Here is a 17,795-nt window from a genome sequence, read left to right on the forward strand (position 1 = left end):
TTTTGGAATCATATTTATTATGAGAAAGAAAAAAATATTAAAAGCTTTTTTTTTTTTTTTTTTGGTAAATGTTTATCAATTTAGTGGGACTGTTTTAGGCTAGCAATATTTGTCCAGTCTCTCTAAGATGCATTTTAAAGATTCCTACACAAATGTCAGTAATTTGGGAGGTACACTCTGTTTTCTGAGGCGAGGGGGGATCGGCTCTTTGCGTCGTGTTCATATTCAAACGAGGTACTTTCTTCAATCGCGGACCCGTCAAAGACCCGGCCCCTCTCGTCTTCCCCAGGTTACTGTAGCGAGCGTCCATTTTGTCTCCTCGTTCCTGGTCTGTACCTGTGGCCACGCCTCTCGGTGGGGGCTCTCCTGTCACCATGGCATCAGTGGAGCAGGATTACCTCTTTTTAACCTTTTTAAAAAAAACTATCCATAATTCTTTCTGTGCCCCGATAGAAAGAGAGCATGAATTATTTTTAAATTCCTCTCACTTTGATATATTGTTATATCTTAACGGATTTGTAATTTGACATTGTGTATTGTGTATTTTTATTTTATTTTGTTTTTTTCCTTTTTCTGGTTCCTTATTTTCGGGGGGTTGTTATAGCTCTGCTGTTTTGTTTTTGTTTTGTTTTTTTTTCTGCTAGTGGTCTCTGAAGCTGTGTGTGATTGTCTAATAGCAATGAGAATCACAGAGTTGGAACATTCCAATTTCTGTGAATGGAACGTTCTGATTCTGTGAATGAACGTAGCCCTTTCTGTGCGGTTGTGGGGGCGGGGCATGTTCTAACCCCGCCCCCCAGCAGAGGGCCATTCAGTCGCTGTTATTGCTATTATGTGACATGTTCAAATACCTTTTTTTTTCCTTTCTTTTTTTTTTTTTTTTTTTTTTTTTTTTTAGCCTGCAGGGAATTCTTGTGTTAATGTGCAAAGTAATAAATTGGTATTTTATGCCTATAACACATCTGGTGTGTTCTTCTCATTGATAACAGATGATGTGTTAAACTTTCCTCACAGAGCTGCTTGAACGATAAACACCAAAGCCTCCACATGCACGCCTTTAGTCACTAGATGGCATTCTTTACCCAAGTAAATGAGATCACATGATCACTTGAGAGCAGTGAAACATTAATGATCTGCCATATTTCCTCACATCTGCACTTTTTTAAGAACAGCTGATGCTTTTTATCCCAACTTACTTTCATATGATGTGAAACAAAGTTCCTTTTTTAAAGGGTGAGTCTACCAGTTTTACACATGAAAGTGTGCCTGCACGTCTTGGGGAAAACTACTACGTATGTTGGAAAAAGTAGTATAAAGCCTAAAGTGCCTTCAGTGATGTCACATAGTTCCTAAAGTGCATTGTGGGTATGGCAGGCACGTTATCAGATTACATGTAGCTTTCTCTGGAGCCACAAAAGGCTTTAGTACTTCTAGTAGAAGGTAGTACTCTCCAAAACCTTTTTAAACACACTTCAGTGTGTAAAATTAGTGATGCGTACACATAAAAGGATATCTCCAACCAATTTTACAAGTAGGTAAAGTAGTAAGTATATTTAGTCCAGCTTGTCTGTCACTGGTGCTCTCTCTCCCTCTAAACTCTAGAGAGCCAGCCAGGTGAGAAATAACTTTATAAATCAAAATACAGTCAGAGCAGGTACAGCTCACATAGCTGTTCAATATTTGATAATGTTATGATCAATTATATCTGATAAATATCTAATGTAAGTGGACTACTACCAGCAGTCCACGCACACACACAGAGGTTTCAGGCTTAAGAAAATTCAGAAATCTCCTGCTTCTCCTACTTAATGCTTAAAGTGATCCACATGACATCATTTACTATGAAAGATCGAATAGAGCAAACTGTATAAAATGAATGAAATTAAATTATTGGTATCAGAGAACATTTAGTTGTGAGTAAACTTCTGTTGATGTCTGACCTTTTCATGGAGGTATTGAGAAAGCAAAATTCATTAAAACAGAACTTTATCTTGCATTTTCCATAAATGTGTTAACATTCACATTGGACATCAACATTCAAGTCTTGACATTGTTTTGAAATGAGGTTTTTTCAATACTTTCCTTTTTCTGTCTGTAAGGCACCACTGAATACCAACAAACCCCTATGTGGTGACATGACCACAACAACATGGTGTAAACAGTTCAATAAAACTCAACCATTCCTCTCTTTCAAACCAAACATCAGGCTGCCTGGTGTTACCTGCGCTGTAACTTCACTACAGCTCTGTGTTGTGCCTCTACAGGCAAACATCTGTCTGTTTGCTCAGACCGGTCGGCCATCATTGGTATGTGTCACCTTCCTCTGCTCCCCCCTCTTGTGTATCATCCCCTCTCCCGTTTCCTGTTTCCCCGGCCGGTTGTCATGGCCACAGTTACCAAGGAGAGCGGAGGCTACAGAAGAAAGGAAACCTGAACCACCGATCTTGATGCCACGATATTTAATTCATCGGCACAGTGGCACACCAAGGTTCAGTGTAATGCAGATGGAGCGAGAGCGGCCTCGGATAGAAGGGAGATTTCTGAATATGAAGACAAAGAGCTGCTGTCAGATCCCTCTGTTACATCCAGGGGATAGGTTTTTTTTTTTTCTTTCTTTGCTCCTTTGGCTGTTTATCTAAGAAGATATTGATTAAAAAAAAACATAATAAATCCACTAACACCAACCTTGTTTCAGCAAAAATTTGACTGAAATGGAAGAATTCAGGGTTTTCAGGTATTTCCTTTGTCTGGATGACACACTGTTTGCAATAATACAACACATGTGACTTTTCTTTTTTACCTGTGCATTTTTTTCTCCCGTGGCTTTTGTGCATTTCAACCATCACTATTGTTAGAAAAAAAAAAAAAGCCTCCTTTTGTGAGGCTGTTTCTCCCTTTTCACTGCGGACAAAGACGGGCCAAGTGAAAGCTAAATTTTGAAAGCTCCTTTAAAAACACATGTGAGTTTGTGCGGCACGAAGCGACACAAAGTGTGTAATCCTCATTGTAGAGGGCCCCCCCCCATGTTGTCTTTGTGTTAACTGATCCACCTACGGACAGCTCTCCATCCTCGTCCATCCCTCCCTCCCTTCTTTTGTTGTCTCACCCTCTTTTGCCCTCGCACCCTCCCTCCCGCATCGCTGGGGGATTTTTTTTTTTCCTGGGGTTCAGTGTTTCTCTCGCAGGTTTGACCGTCAACAACCGAAGATGGAAGGGAGTGAGCCAATGCTCTATTTTCCCAGAAGTCTCATTACGCGAACCTGATTTTTTATTTATACCCTCATTGGAACTGCACTGACCCATTTGGGCTGCACCGGAGGAAGCGGTTGGGTGGGGGGGAGGGCGAAGTCTGAAGTGGCCTCATCAAGGCTTGGACCTCAGCGCCGTTTTATTGTCAACAAGGAGACACTTCAGCCAGCAGCAGCAGCAGCAGCAGCAGCAGCAGCGTCTGATGACGAGTCCTGCCTGCTGTTTTCCTCTGGAAACCTGCGCTGCGTTTTTTGGGATTAGAGGAACAATTAAGCCTTTAAAATCTGCTCTGGAATAACCTCTGTTGATTGACTCTCGAGCAGCTGACTGTTCATCTCCACGGGATGTTCGTTTCATTTACTCCACGGGAGCTAAACACTGGATTTCTGTCAACCAAGAGGTAAAAAAAAAAAAAGCGATCGTGTCATGACTATTTTCAACCTTGAGGTGACAGGATACACTCACAGCAACTTCAGTGGCCTCGAATCCAAGTATCAGGTTCTATCGGTCTGATCCATCTCGGTAAGGCTACACCGAACCAGGAGTGTCACGCTGAAAAGGACCCCGCAGCTCAGCAACAGTTGAACCAGAGCTGAAGCCAAGGAGCCACTTCCCCAAAGAAATTTGAGGAAAAAAACCTGGCTGAGATCCATTTCATTCACAGGGCCCGGACTGCGAAGACCGATCGATCCTGCCTCTGTGGGGCTGCCACAGGTGGCTGCACAGCTATCGGCTGCTCAATAATGCATTGACTCGAGCTCGGGAATGGAAAGCAGGAGAAAGTGTGTGAGCGTCTGATGCTTTTGGAAAGGTGGATAACCGTCGCGAGAAAGCCAGCGATCGCTTCTGGATAATCGAGGACACGAGGAGGTGAAGAGAGTGAGCAGATGTTGAAGAGGAAGAGGAAAAGAGAAGAAAATGGCTGCTGAGAAAGTGACACTAGGGCAAAGACTGTAAGAGGCTTGAGCAAGAAAAAAAGGAAAGGGGGCAAGTAAACCAAAGGAGTAGACTTTAAAGACTAAAAGAAACTTTAGAACATCAGATATCCCATAAGAGGCGACAAAAGCAGACAAAGAGGAGCCACACAAAGGGAGGTCATCATGGTGAACACTGGCATGCAGCTGATCAGCTTCACCTGTGCGGTGACCGGCTGGATCATGGCGATCGCCGTCACCGCCTTGCCTCAGTGGAAGGTCTCGGCCTTCATCGGCAGCAACATCCTGACCTCGGAGATCAAGTGGGAAGGCATCTGGATGAACTGCATCTACCAGACCACAGGTCACATGCAGTGCAAGACATACGACTCCATGCTGGCCTTGCCTCCGGACATCCAGGCTGCCCGCGCCCTCATGTGCCTGGCCATCTTCATGGGCTGGCTCTCCTGCACCGTGTCCTGCTGCGGCATGAAGTGCACCACCTGCGCCGGGGACGACCGCCGTGCCAAGGCGGGCATCGCGCTCTCGGGCGGGGTCCTCTTCATTCTGACCGGCCTGTGTGTGCTGATTCCCGTTTCTTGGACTGCTAACACCGTCGTCCAGGATTTCTACAACCCCAACGTGCCCTTGATGCACAAAAGAGAGCTGGGCCAGGCTATTTATCTGGGCTGGGCGTCTGCGGTTATCCTGATGATCAGTGGAGCCGTGTTGAGCAGCACCTGCCCCCTCATGGAGAGGGGTGGCCGGTACCGCAGGGGCTACATAGGCCGGAGCTTTGCGAATTCGCCCGCTTCGGCGCCTGATCCCCCAAAACCCATCACGTCTAACAGTCTACCATTAAAGGAGTATGTGTAAGAGGAGGATAAGGAAGTGTTAAAGCTGTCAAAAACTCTGGTTTTTCCAACATTAACCCTGTCTTAAGTTTTAAGTCTGTGAACTTTAAGCTAATAAATTGAAATCTATATATTTATGAACATAATTAACGTATATTTTGCTTATTTTGTATATCTCTTTGTCATGTTCAACATGTATTCTGTTTTGTTTGAAATTTTGAGTTTACCTGCACTGTAATTTATAGTAGTGCCTGAAGAAAGCCCATTGCCTATAATGTCCAATCATCAGCATTCACAGAAAAGTATGACTGTTACGATGGCTCTTATGATGGCCTCTGTTGTGAAGATTGCGGTGATTTCTCATGCAGTTGTTCTCTGACGATGTCATTACCTCGAGTGTGCCTACATCAAACGTGTGAAATAAAAACAAGTCGCAAACTCTTCTACAGCTCTCCCTATCCTTGTCTGTGCTGGTTGTTCTTGAAAATACATTTGGTTTGGGACATTTTGACCACCACAGTGATGAGGTGATTTTCATTATGTCATCAGTCAAGTGTGAGATATCGCCACAGGTTCCTTTTTTTGTGGAAAAGAAAGCATCTTCTCCATTAACAGGAATTGCGTCCATCTGAGTTTAACATGTATGTCTGTTAACCATCCTGCTCTTCTTGTCTAGCCTCGTCGCTGAATGCAGTCAGATTCACAGGATGGATCGTGGTTCCACTCCAGTCCACAGTCGCTTTTTACTTTTTTCACTGGGACTTGATGAAGAAGGAAACTTTGCAAAGTGTATCTGAAAGAATACACAAAAATGTCATTAAATTTCCCACAAATCGTAGGCACCATTTTTCTAACATGCACCCACAAACCTGACCCGGGATGTTAATCATCATTAAGAATTGAACCGATTCAAATGGGATTGACCGGCAATCGGAGATGGGCATGAATACACCTTCTTATATCTATAATATCCCTCTTATCAAACATATCAAAATAAAATACTGGAATACTATGAACTGCTGCTACACCTCTAGTCACCGTCTTCACAATCCTCTTATTTAGTGCCTGTCTCTTTAAGACCCCCCTCCAGAAATGCCCAGTCTGCTCTGATCGGTCAGCTCTCACAGGCATGAGCAAGCTCCGCCCACCTGTGTTTCTGCATCAGCTGTGCTGGAGTTTTTACAACCACAGCTGTCCTAGGGGGCAGTGACTGTATATGTTGTGTCATCACAACCTTACACAGGTTTTCACGGCTTGTTCAAAAGCGCAGTTTCTGAATTGTTGTGCTTAATAATCCAAACAGACATAAAAATCTCACTTTCCACCATATGGGCCCTTTAAACTTAATCAACTTGTCATATATAATAATTAATTATTTGAGGAGAGTGACATGTCAGTGAAGTTATCAGCATTATGTCAAACATTTTACCTGTGATGCGGTCTTCTGCACTGGGAGACTCGAAGGATTTCCATCTTTTGGGAGCAGACTCTAAAAGTGAGAGATCGTCTGCTCTCAGTGTCTGCAGCAGAGTCTTCCTCCTCAGAAATCTGAACACGAGTTGAGGAATAAAAGACCCCGAACTGAAGGCAAACCCAACCCAATATGAACATGAACATAAAAGGATACTGTTCTCGATAGTGCCGCTCTGCGTCCTGCAGCCACTCCAGCATGTCAGAGACGGACGGGGAGGTGACTGAGCGCTCGGTCACTGTGAGCAGATCCAGACTGTCTGTGTTCTCCTCGTAGAGCTGGAAGACTGCAGTGACCTGGTTACTGATGGAGTCTCTGACAGACTGGAGAGAAGACCTGAAGCGAGGAGGGAGGGATGGATGAATAGACAGCACAGGTGAAACATCTTGCAAACTCTTCTTCACATGGAGCATATTGCTCAATAACTGTGTCCAGTTAAATCATCACTCAAAAAATGAGGGATAACCAGTCACATCAGCTAGATGCCAAGGTATTGGAAACAATCAGAGAGGTGAGTCTATGCACCATCACTTCAGTTTAACAGTTTTTGCTTGCCAAGCTACTTACATCTTCTCGTTGAGTTTGCAGAGAACTGTATCCGTGGCTTGTACGAGCTTGAATCGCAGCCGTTCCTCCAGGTCGGGGAAGTCTCTGAGCGGTGTGTTGGACAGCTGGACGTTGGAAAGCGCTCTCCACTGCTCTGCCAAATTCCCGAGAGACGCCATCAGAGGGCTGCACTCCGCCAACACGCCACTCCATACTTTCTGATTGCTTTCAAGACCCTGGAAGCTTTTCCTCAGGGCTTGGTGAAGTGATAGCAGGGCAGGTTTTGACATTTCAGGCGCTGATTTTCAAAATAAGCTGAGCAAAATATAAAAACCACGCGTGCTAAATAATTGGATACTTGTGTTTAAATTATTTCGGTTGTTTTTCGCCAAACGTTACCCCTTAAACGGTTTCTGTAATCCTTTAAAGTGTGGAAACATCAGCTGCTAACGTGATCACATTGCTACCATGTTGCCTGGACTTACTTCCGCCCTCCTGATGTAAACACTGACGTTCGGTGCTGTGATTGGTCGAGAAACCTGTTGCCGTAGCTCAAGGCAAAAGAGCGCTCTGATTGGCTGACTGTGCTTGTGGCCCCTCCTCGCGCGGAATTTTGAAAACGGCTTTGTAAAGGAAGGTGGTCCGGTGTCCCGAGGAGGAAAAACATTATCAGGTATTTAAATTTTGATAGAATACTTCTCGCCACGGTAAAACTATAATATTGAGAGTGTTGTATTAAATATTGGTGTGCGTGAAGGAGACTGTCAGTAAAGTAAGTTAGCCAAATTGCGGAGCAAGCTAGTGATCTGGCTAACTAACTAGCAAGTGACGTTAGCACCAACTGTTAGCTTGCTAACGTGTTGGCAGATTCTTCTTAAAATGGTGGATGGGCACAGTTACATCCTAAAGCCACGACGTGTAACCCGTTGATATAACTATACAGTTTTGTATAGCGTTGGTAAATTGACTTAACTATATTCTCTCCTTTCCCTATCCATGCAGACATGGCTCCCAGGAAGAGAACAACCAAACGGAAAAACGACCAGAAGTCGGCCAAGCTGGAGGCTTTTCTTCAGGACTTCGACAACGAGGGTAAATATATTTTACTTATGTTTTTGAGAGACCACTACACTGCAGTATAAACACATAAACTCGGTAAACTAATTCCACCGACCACCAGTACAAGTACGCTTGCTGTATGTTGCCAGATCTCAGGAGAGAAAAAGCAAGCACGTCTATGGAAACAAGTCCAAAAGAAACAACTTGGGGCCGACAAAAACGCCCCAAACAGGCGTCTTTAGTGTGTGTTCAGTCTATGCATGAACTGCAGGGAGAACTATTATAACTACATTTTATTCTGTGAAATATAAAAAAAGAAAAGTAAATATTTTTACCATTATTACCCATGTAAACTGGCACATTGAAGAACATGTGCATCCATTGCCCATTTCTCTTACAGTATCTGCAGAGTGCCTTTGTAGAAACTCCCACTTGAGGGGAAATCTAGTCCTTCAATACAGTCGTTCTCTCACCCTTTTTGTATATTTTTGCTGATTTTTTTTTTGCCCTCTTTGTCCCCGGCACTGTGCACCAGCTGGCTGAAAACCTTTCATAAATTGTGCTGTTCTGATTTGAAATCTCATCTGTGTGTTGTGCATGGGGAAAGGAGCCTGAAAATCTATATGAGCCCAAAGACTGCGCAGCACTTGAGAAGGAAGTCCAAAAAAGGCCACCCACCACCACCAGTGGTGCCCCCAAGTCATGAAGAAGATCCTTTCAAAATGTTGAATTATTACAGAGGGCGACTCACTCATAATTGGCATTTGAGAGTAAAGAGATTAGAAGGATCCAGAAATAAAACTACCACCGTTTCTCTTTTGTGTGTGTTGGATCCTTTCAAATTGGTTACATCTGACATTGTATAGCTGCAAAATATACACACCAGTGTGCCCTGTGATGGCAATACTCTATTCAAAATATGTTTGACCCTTGTGTACAACAATGTCTTGTAACTTACTGGTAAACATACTATATACTGATATTGATATAAAAGTAACAACCCAAAATTGGGCGACAGTATTGAACTGGTGAATTTTTTTTTTTTTGGATCTTGCTAAATTATAATCAGGTTGTGATTATTACTGCTTATATGAAACCACTTTGGACTATCTGTCTGCTGGCATCAACAATAACGGCTGTTATGTTTTCACAGTGGAGACCAGAGTTGTACAGCTGAAAGAGAAGATCAACCAGCTGTTGAAAGATGTTGACAACAGCTACAACATGGCACTCATTAAGCTCCCCAAGGCTGTCAGGCAAATGTGCTGGCTGGAACATATTAGTAAGTTGACACAAACTCCCTCACTCAAACCCCAAATGAAATATTGCAGTTTTGCCAAAGAGGCTTCTTTTGACATCTCATAAATGAATAACTGTTTTTGTTTTTTGGAACATTTGTACATTCTTGCCTTGAGTAAGTTCCATGACTCCTTAGACACGTTATACGTAGTTGTGACACCAGCACCTTTAATCATCACTAAATGAAAATCATGTACCGTCTCTGTGTAGAGCCTGAGAAACCAAAGTCACCAGAAGTGGATAACACAAAGGTGAGTTGAGGATCTGTCTATCTCATTTCACGATTCGCAGTGTGCCAAAAAATGCCAGAATTTCTTTGGCTCACACAGTCACATTTTCTGTGGTAAACACTCACAGAGAGAAGAAGAGGTGGCTATTGTTAACAGCATCATGGCAGAGGACCACGCAGTGCTTCTCAAATCAGTCAAGAAAAGTATGTTAAAACAGTTGTTTTCTGAAAGTATTCTGAAATCAAACAAGACTATCAATACAGATTAACAAATCCCAAGTCTTATATCAAGTCAAGCATTTCATCGTTGGAAAATGAGTAAAAGTTTGACATTTATTCTCTCTCTGAAGCTACAGCCACAAAGAAAAAGGGTGGGGCCAAATCCAGTTCAGAGGATGAAAACACCCCGAGCACAACAAGGAAGGTAATGTCAACACAGCTGAGTGTTGTCATGTAAATATACATTCAGTCACTTTACGCCACCTAACTGCTTACTTCTAATTCAGGCGAGAGCAACAAAGAAACCTCCAACTACGTCAAAGAGGGCAAAGGCTCTGTCTGTCAACAAGCAGAACGCCTCCATCAGAAGGTGCGACCGTTCTTTTTGTTTGTTTGCTGCCTGTCTACGTCTTTCTCATGGTCAGTTGCCCGATAGCATCACGCTAACATGTTTACCTGAATTCAGATCATCCAGGAAACCACTGGTCACTCCTGCCAGGAGTATGCTGGATTGTTCTATGATGGGCGCTACCCCTCTCGTCACCCCACGCTTTGACCCAAGGTAAGCAAACATTATAATATAGTATATAGCTAAAGCTCCACCCTTGTAAATTGGGAAAGGATTTATGATGTTCTTTGCTATTTAGATTGATTAAATTCTGGAGCCACCACGATTACCAGAATGAATTTTGGCAATGCACATTTCTGCAAACAATGGACATGAAACTTTAATTTGTTTGTTTCATTGGGATCAGTTTCCCATTCTATGTTGTGACTGTTTTGTTTTTACTCTGGTTGGGTTTAGGCACAAAGTCCACTTGATTAGAGTTTGGGAAAGATCAGGTTTTGTCTCAAAATACCTGTTTTGGTCACCACAAACACAACTGGAAATTACCCTGAGGTCTCCTTTTGAAATATGCAGTGGTGTCACGCATACAAATGTTGAGATGTAGAACCTACGGTCACTGGCTTGGGAGCCTTGTTGCCTAACTTCACCACTATCTTCTTGATCTCCTGACAACGAAGTTGGGTCATAAAACTGTAGTGTGAACGTGCTATCACATACATTGGAAATGTCAATATGGTAGCCTACGGATGACTCGCACAGATGTAAACATTTCAATGCTTTGGCAACATTTTATTCTGTGACCTGGCTGATGAAGCAGGGTATTCTGATGATTGGGGTTTAAATTTTCCTTCCAAATAAAGGAATTTTTAATCACTTTATGTGGGTAGAGAAATTCTAAAGAGAGATGGGTAAATACTTTTTCAGTTAATGGCGATAAAAGGATTAAAAAATGCTAGAAAAAAAACCTGTATCTTCAAGTGGATCTATATGAGTTTTACATTATTTGGGCACCGGAGGCTAGTTCGCTTAGCCATCTCTAGTGTCTAACTCAAATAATTTACTCTCTCTGATCTTGTATTTTCTTTTCCAAGTCTGAGCTATAATCCACAGTCAGGCATTCATGATATTCACCATGTTGCTTTATCTCCTCAGGCTTCCAAAGACCCCCGCTGTGAGAAATCCCCGCCACAAGGAGAGAGTCTACAGCATTTCGGTCAACGGCTCTCCCATTGCAGCAGGAAATGAGGACATTATCATCAACGTCCCCATCGGCAACGGAGAGGTGAGCGCACAGTTAGCTGGCTCAGACTTCAAGACATTCAAGTATCACATTGTTTTTTACCAGCAGTGTCAGCATCAGAAAACAAGGCTACTTTATAATCATATTAGTATTAGAAGTATTTTTTCTCTGTCATCTTTGTGTTCGATCTGTATTTGTTTTTGCAGTGGATTATTGTGTTTGTTTATCCTACAACAACTGACAACACTTTGGTGTAGGCTGCTGTAACAGGCTTATGTACTGACCTGATGTCTTGTAATGTGTTGATCCAGAGCGTTCAGCTCCTGGCCAGTCAGATGGACTCAGTGGACCTGTCGGCACTGGACGAAACTGCTCTGAGGAGCATTCGGCTGCTGCAGGTATATTGATCACTTGTGTAGGACAACATTTCTGTGGAGAAACTGTTTAGCTCCTGTTCAGGTGTGAACTATTTTGCACATGATTTATTTCTCATCATTTCTTTCTTCTGTTTTTCTTCCTGACAGAATCGCCTCACAAATCTGTGTGGGATCTGAGTGACCTAACCGTCGGCTGTCGACATTACTTTTAAGAAATGTATTTGTTATTTTAAAACTTGTTTTTCTTTTTTTCTTTTTTTACCTATATGTGAGATTCTAAAAGAGTAGGGAACTTTTGAAGTTTGGTCCTCGGAGCTGAATTTCATAATTTGTGTGATTCTTTGTATGTACAAAATTGCTTATTTTTCACTGTATTGGTTGGAAAATCTCCTGAACATCCAAGAAACCCTCAGGATACTTTTCAACTTTTATTAAACTAGTTGTTGCAGAATGTTCACAGTAATCAAATTAATAGCTCTAAATGTAAATATTTTTTACCCTTACAAAGACTCAAAAATGAAAACTCCACTTGTTTTCCTTTTACTTCGAACCAACCTTTGATTTTATGTAGTATTCATATAGTTACTTTTAATTTAACAGGTACTGTGTAACTCGTATTTTGTGCAGGACTAAAACACTTCTAGATCCGACAGATTTAAGAAAACTTAGTAAAGTAAGAACAAGTTGAAAATGAAAAACCCTGTTCTTCAGGTAAAAAAAAGGATTAGTAGTTTAATTACTGTAAAGATTCTGCAACAATTATCTGAACGTTTTGAAGATCATTGTGATTTTTGAGATGCTGAGTGAGTTGTGTGAGTCTGTAATTTTTCTGGTTGACAAGTCCATCTTCACCTAGCTGTACCTCTGCATGTGGACCAGTAGGTGGTAGCATTTCACCACAGAAGTTTGCTTGTCTGGAGAAGTCAGACCCTCCTGAGTGTTGTGTCTTCTTCATGTGGTTGTAACCCGTCCTCAGTGATAAAGCTGTCGCTCACCTGACAAAGTAAAATCTACTACAGTAAAATCTGCTTGTGCACTGGCTTCTTCTTCAGCTTCTTCTGATGATGACTTGTAATTGTGGTGTTCATTCTAAGATCCATCGGAGTACTAAACCTGTGTTTAACCAAAGTGCTTAACCACATTTCATGCTTATTGCTCTCACTCACAGCCACAGAAATACACCTGCTTTTTCATGAAGATCCATGCATTGTTCCATGAGAAATTAGAATAAATTAAAAATGCCTCAAGGTTAAAGGAAGTGAGGGGGAAAAAAATACATGGATTCATCTTTTCTGCACAGACACACATCCTCCCTGCAAGTTTTGTGGAAATCTGTGCAGTAGTTTTTGTGTGATCCTGCTGACAAACCAACCAACCCACAGACAGACAGACGGGTGAAAACGTAACCTCCTCGATTGAGGAGATAAACGTGGTTCTACAGTTGCTACCAGTGATTTCCACTCTGCTCGTGTGTGTGTGTGTAACTTTCATCTATAGATTAACACAAACTCTTGATTTTGCTTATGTCAGAAGTTCCTCCTGTCCTTTCATGACTTTGTTTACACAGAGGGACATTAGCGGGTCATGTGACTTGCTGTTGGCAGGAAGTGGCAGCCTGTCCCGCTGCTGGCACGCAAACCTGCACTCTGACCTTCGGGGACATCATAATGCTGCCAATTAGAAGCTTGTTAAGCTTCGTTAGGCCTGATGAGCTCGTTAAGGGTTTCCACCTGGGATGGTGAACTGGGTCAGACCGGGCCTCACCTTGGGCCCGTACAGACATGCAGAACTCTTTGCTATTCCTGCTGGATTCTCATGCATCATATGCTACCAAGCCACAGCATGGGAACTCTGTGCCCCCAGCTCAAAGCGGGGCCTGGTCCCATCCATCTGTATCCATCTTTAAGCGCTTCATCATCTGCTGTCTCTCGCTGTGCAAACTGTGTAGCAGAGGTAAAACCCAAACTCCGAATCCCTACAAACGACAGATGTTGTGGTCAGCGGTGCGTGCAGTTCAGCTCCCTCGTTAGCGGAGCACTGAGCCCTCGCGCACCTGCTCTACATATCATAGAATTTTCCTAGTTTTGCCTCTCAATGGATTGAATCCTTTTTTTTTTTATTCTCTAGGTGGGTGGAAAATTGCCATTTTGCACGGATGGCTTGGTTTTCAGTAAGCACGCAGGCAGCGGCGCAGTGACAGGTGCGGTATGGATGGGGCGGATTTTGAGGTCACAGAGCAACACTGCTACATAAATCATCCGCTGAGATGTTCAGGATGAGGGACTGGAACCTGAGATAGTGGGAGGGAGACGCAGTACAGCTTCAACACTGCTGTGTAGTTTCATATCCACCTGCTTCAAGGCAGTCCAAAGAAAATTAGAGATTTATAGCAGCGCATTCCTGCAGAAGCTGAATTCAATAGTACTTTTGAAATTGCAATAAATTACATGGCTGCGTGGACTGTGCCGTGTTCTCCCAGTGATAAATCCTCTGAATATTAATGAGCTCTACAAAGTGGTTTAGTGTCTTTCAGCTCTTTGTTTTGGTTCAGTCATCGAAATCAGTTTTAGCTGGTGGACATCATGTAGCATTTAGTTGCTGTAAGAGCCAGAAATGTTGAGTTAAAGATGTAATATGTGGAGCAACATGTTGAGTTGTATAATTAAAATAGTCCAAGTGTTTCCAACAGTGTTCACATGAGGGAAATCCATGAGTGCACTCGAGGTAAATGGTGTGTTTCATTTGGTGGCCTGTCATTATAACTTCCAGAGAGTCAGTGAGTCGGGAAGGAAATCTGCAAATATTACCTTATCCATGAACATCGGAGTCATGTCCATAGATTTTCCTCACCAATGGTGGTTGTTTAATAGTGTGTCTGTTAATTTGTGTTTATTCACGTCACTTTGCCCCAAACAGCCAGTTCACCCATCTGTACATTATCTACCCGCAGCAAACAACATAATGAGGGTGTGAGTATCTGTTTGTTTGAATTCAGATCAACTCTCGCTGAACTCAGCACTCACCAGAGATTTCTATTCTCTCTGCTCTTTCCCCCCCTCCTCTCTGTAACGTTACGCTCATGAGGTAAACTACATTTCCCCCCATGTCAGTCGGCAGTCAACCTGACAATGGAGGTCACCTCTGCTGATCACTGCTGCAGTCATGTTGATAAATAGGAGTGAAGATAAATCTACTTTTTACAAGGCAAAAGTAATGTCTGATCTCTTCTTCTGTTGGTAAACATGTCTGGATCAGAGAGGAATCAGAAGTTGTGACTCCAGGTGTTTATTCCTCCAGAAGGTCCGGCTCTGCACTCGACTTGCTCCTTTTGAGATAGCATTGATGTGCTAAACAGTGGCTATTCTGCTTAGCGAATGAAAATTGCTGTTGCCTCAAGTAAAATTATTGATTCCTCTGAGTTATACATGTAAAAAACAAATATCTGGTTGTTTATAGACATTTTGATACAGAAATGTTACATATTACAGTTTATCTTAAAGCTTCCTCAGCGTTCAGTGAACCATTTCTGTAGCATTTTGTCTTGTTGCTCTGCAATACGCCCCCACCAATCCCGTCTCTAACCTCGCCATCCCTCACATTCTCTCTTATTTTGTATTCCCAAAATCTGTTATCATTAACACAAGTGTCTGATGCATGAATGTGGCGTATTTCTCAACAAAGCTGTTCCCTCCCCAAACTGCTGGATCCGTCGGTTAATTGAGCCCCCAGACCTGGGGAAACTGCCAAATTTCCTGCCAAGACGAATGAACCTGGCAGAAGCATGTTCTCCTAGAGAAATTAATTCTCTGGTGCGTCGAGGCCTCCTACAAATCCCATCCGTCAAGCGCCCTGCTAATCGATTTATTCACATGCCCACACCTCCGTCTGCCACTGTCTCTCATTCAATTCATACCGAGCCGTCCAGGAGGTCAGGACTCATCTTTCCCTAAGTCGGTTTGTCAGCATAAACTGCAAAAAAATGTCACTGAACGCTTTGTTCTGTCCGCTTCGGTGATGGAGAGTTAGGTGGACGCGAGCTGACGGTAAAGTGAAGTGACAGACGGGAGGAAGAGTTAAATGGGACTGAACGGCCCCCACATGATGCATTCTGGGCATGTGTTCGTCTGTTGGCCAGCAGGGTCCTGATGGCGTTTTGATGGGCGGCCCCTCTGTCGCTCAGGCACCCTTGATGATGGGGCGGGGTGGAGAGGAACATCTGCTGCCAAAAATTCCTGTGGAAATTAAGGCCTGGAAATAACAGGCCGAGGGAGAGGCAGGAGGTTAATGCCATTTGCTGATTGCACAGAGATAAGCTTTTGCTTTAGAGGCCCCTCGGCGGTTCTGAAATACAGACATTTGTCTGCGAGAGACGTGGCAGCATTTGTTTGTGCTGGGTTTCCAAAAGAAGTTAGACATGAAACCTGTTCTGGGATTCAAGAAAGAGTACTTACATTTCTGGATGGTGTGTGCACGAGGTGTATTGATTTGTGTGACTGTAAAGATTCTGCAGATGGCGTGGTGCAGATGGGACAAAAAACAAAAAGGAAGAGCTGTCGCTGATGCCCGGAAAATGCAGGTTTATATGTTTGCCAGTGGAACTGAAACTGAAATTCATGAAACAGTCTCGTGATTCCTCCGATGATTATAAATAACCTGTAACAGCAAAAAAGACCATCAAAAAAAGAACTGACTATTTTTTATTATTATTGCCTCTGCTCAGGTCCGATCACATACACCAAATCGAGTATAAATACAAGATCTCAACTCCAAGACAAATGCACTTACCACTGCCACGCCCTAGCAAATATCTTTACAACAGATCAGACCGCTTTTGTCCAAAGGAGCGACTGCAAGTTCCTCAAAGTCACTTAAAGACTTACAGGTTGTTGTGTTGTGTGTTTGCTCTTCAAGGGCCGTGTTCCAGAGATCTATGGCAAGTCCCCCAAAAATTAAGATTAAGACGCTGTTTCAGTCATTTTGGAGAAACGCTGGTTTGCTGGGAAGCTCCACAAATGCTTTTTGGACGACGAAATGTGGAGCTTTTTTTTTTTGCACGTAAGCAAATGAGCATTTTGAGAGTCAAGGGCACAAACCTGCACTTTCCTAACAGGGCCGACCACAGCCTGCATGCAGAGGCTTTTAATGCGGACTGCAGTAACAGCGTCGGCTCTCGTTTGAGCTTTTTTTTTGAGCTGTCATTCATTCCTATGCCGGACCCGTCTGAAAACAAGCTTTTGGTTGTTCTTATTTGGTTAGACGAATATAAAATGCAAATATCAGGAAGGGGCGACGGAGCAGGGATAAAATAAAGTGAATTCTCACCCCATTCATTACCTCCTCCAGAGAAAGAAAAAGGAAAGTGACCATAAAATGAGCGCCGGAGCAATGGCCAGAATTGCCTCTGAGAAATAATTAAAGCCTCTTTGCAATGCTCCCCAGCCTCCGGGAAAAAGCCCCGTCTTCTGTATGGTCTACAATTGATGTTTGGTTTACCAGCCTCTCTGTATAAAGCAGACCTTCAATAAACTATATCACCCTATTTGTGAGAGTAATACAGCCCAGTGCGGTCCTCAATTAGGTATAAATGACACAGCAAATTGGAAAATTAGGAGGAGAGGGAAGGATAATGTGCTGCAAAACAGGCTAAAAACCAATTCATTAGGAGGCCAGGAAGGAAGGAGACAAAGGGTCCGTCTGTGTCCTCTAACAGAGAAAAATCCCACTTTAAGTTCAGACGCCTTCCTGTTCACCTTGTCACAGGCTGATCTTATCACTTAATATGACTTATACGTACGGTGTGGAAGCCAGTGAAATCTTCTTTATTAATTCAACGTATTTTCCAATGAGACAAACATAAATCGCAGCAGAAGATAATACACCATGCTGTAAAAAACAAAAGGTAACCACGGGACAGCGATGGGCGAACACGTGCTGCTCGCTGGACTACCGTAATGTTGCTGACAGCTGAGACAGTTCGGACGGCTGAACG

The 17,795-nt window shown here is 43.0% G+C and overlaps 3 protein-coding genes across 3 annotated transcripts; 2 read left to right on the forward strand and 1 right to left on the reverse strand.

The window, feature by feature from the left end:
• The first annotated feature begins 8 nt into the window (after positions 1 to 8).
• On the forward strand, positions 9 to 5,068 carry LOC119016543 (claudin-4). Its single transcript, XM_037092440.1, has one exon. It carries the CDS (start codon positions 4,350 to 4,352, stop codon positions 5,037 to 5,039), a length of 690 nt encoding a protein of 229 aa, XP_036948335.1. The 5' UTR covers positions 9 to 4,349; the 3' UTR covers positions 5,040 to 5,068.
• A 605-nt stretch (positions 5,069 to 5,673) lies between these two features.
• Positions 5,674 to 7,529, reverse strand: c19h1orf109 (c19h1orf109 homolog (H. sapiens)). Its single transcript, XM_037092442.1, has 4 exons — positions 7,056 to 7,529; positions 6,645 to 6,824; positions 6,447 to 6,565; positions 5,674 to 5,810 (listed from the first exon to the last, which is right to left on the reverse strand). Exons 1-4 carry the CDS (start codon positions 7,322 to 7,324, stop codon positions 5,770 to 5,772), a joined length of 609 nt encoding a protein of 202 aa, XP_036948337.1. The 5' UTR covers positions 7,325 to 7,529; the 3' UTR covers positions 5,674 to 5,769.
• A 41-nt stretch (positions 7,530 to 7,570) lies between these two features.
• cdca8 (cell division cycle associated 8) lies at positions 7,571 to 12,846 on the forward strand. The gene is made up of 11 exons (XM_037092439.1): positions 7,571 to 7,707; positions 8,037 to 8,126; positions 9,247 to 9,375; positions 9,603 to 9,643; positions 9,750 to 9,825; positions 9,972 to 10,045; positions 10,128 to 10,210; positions 10,307 to 10,402; positions 11,342 to 11,471; positions 11,741 to 11,827; positions 11,954 to 12,846. The coding sequence occupies exons 2-11, from the start codon at positions 8,039 to 8,041 to the stop codon at positions 11,981 to 11,983; spliced, it is 834 nt and encodes a 277-aa protein (XP_036948334.1). The 5' UTR covers positions 7,571 to 7,707; positions 8,037 to 8,038; the 3' UTR covers positions 11,984 to 12,846.
• The last annotated feature ends 4,949 nt before the right edge of the window (positions 12,847 to 17,795 follow it).

The sequence above is a fragment of the Acanthopagrus latus genome, chromosome 3, assembly GCF_904848185.1.
Source record: "Acanthopagrus latus isolate v.2019 chromosome 3, fAcaLat1.1, whole genome shotgun sequence".
NCBI lineage: Eukaryota > Metazoa > Chordata > Actinopteri > Spariformes > Sparidae > Acanthopagrus > Acanthopagrus latus.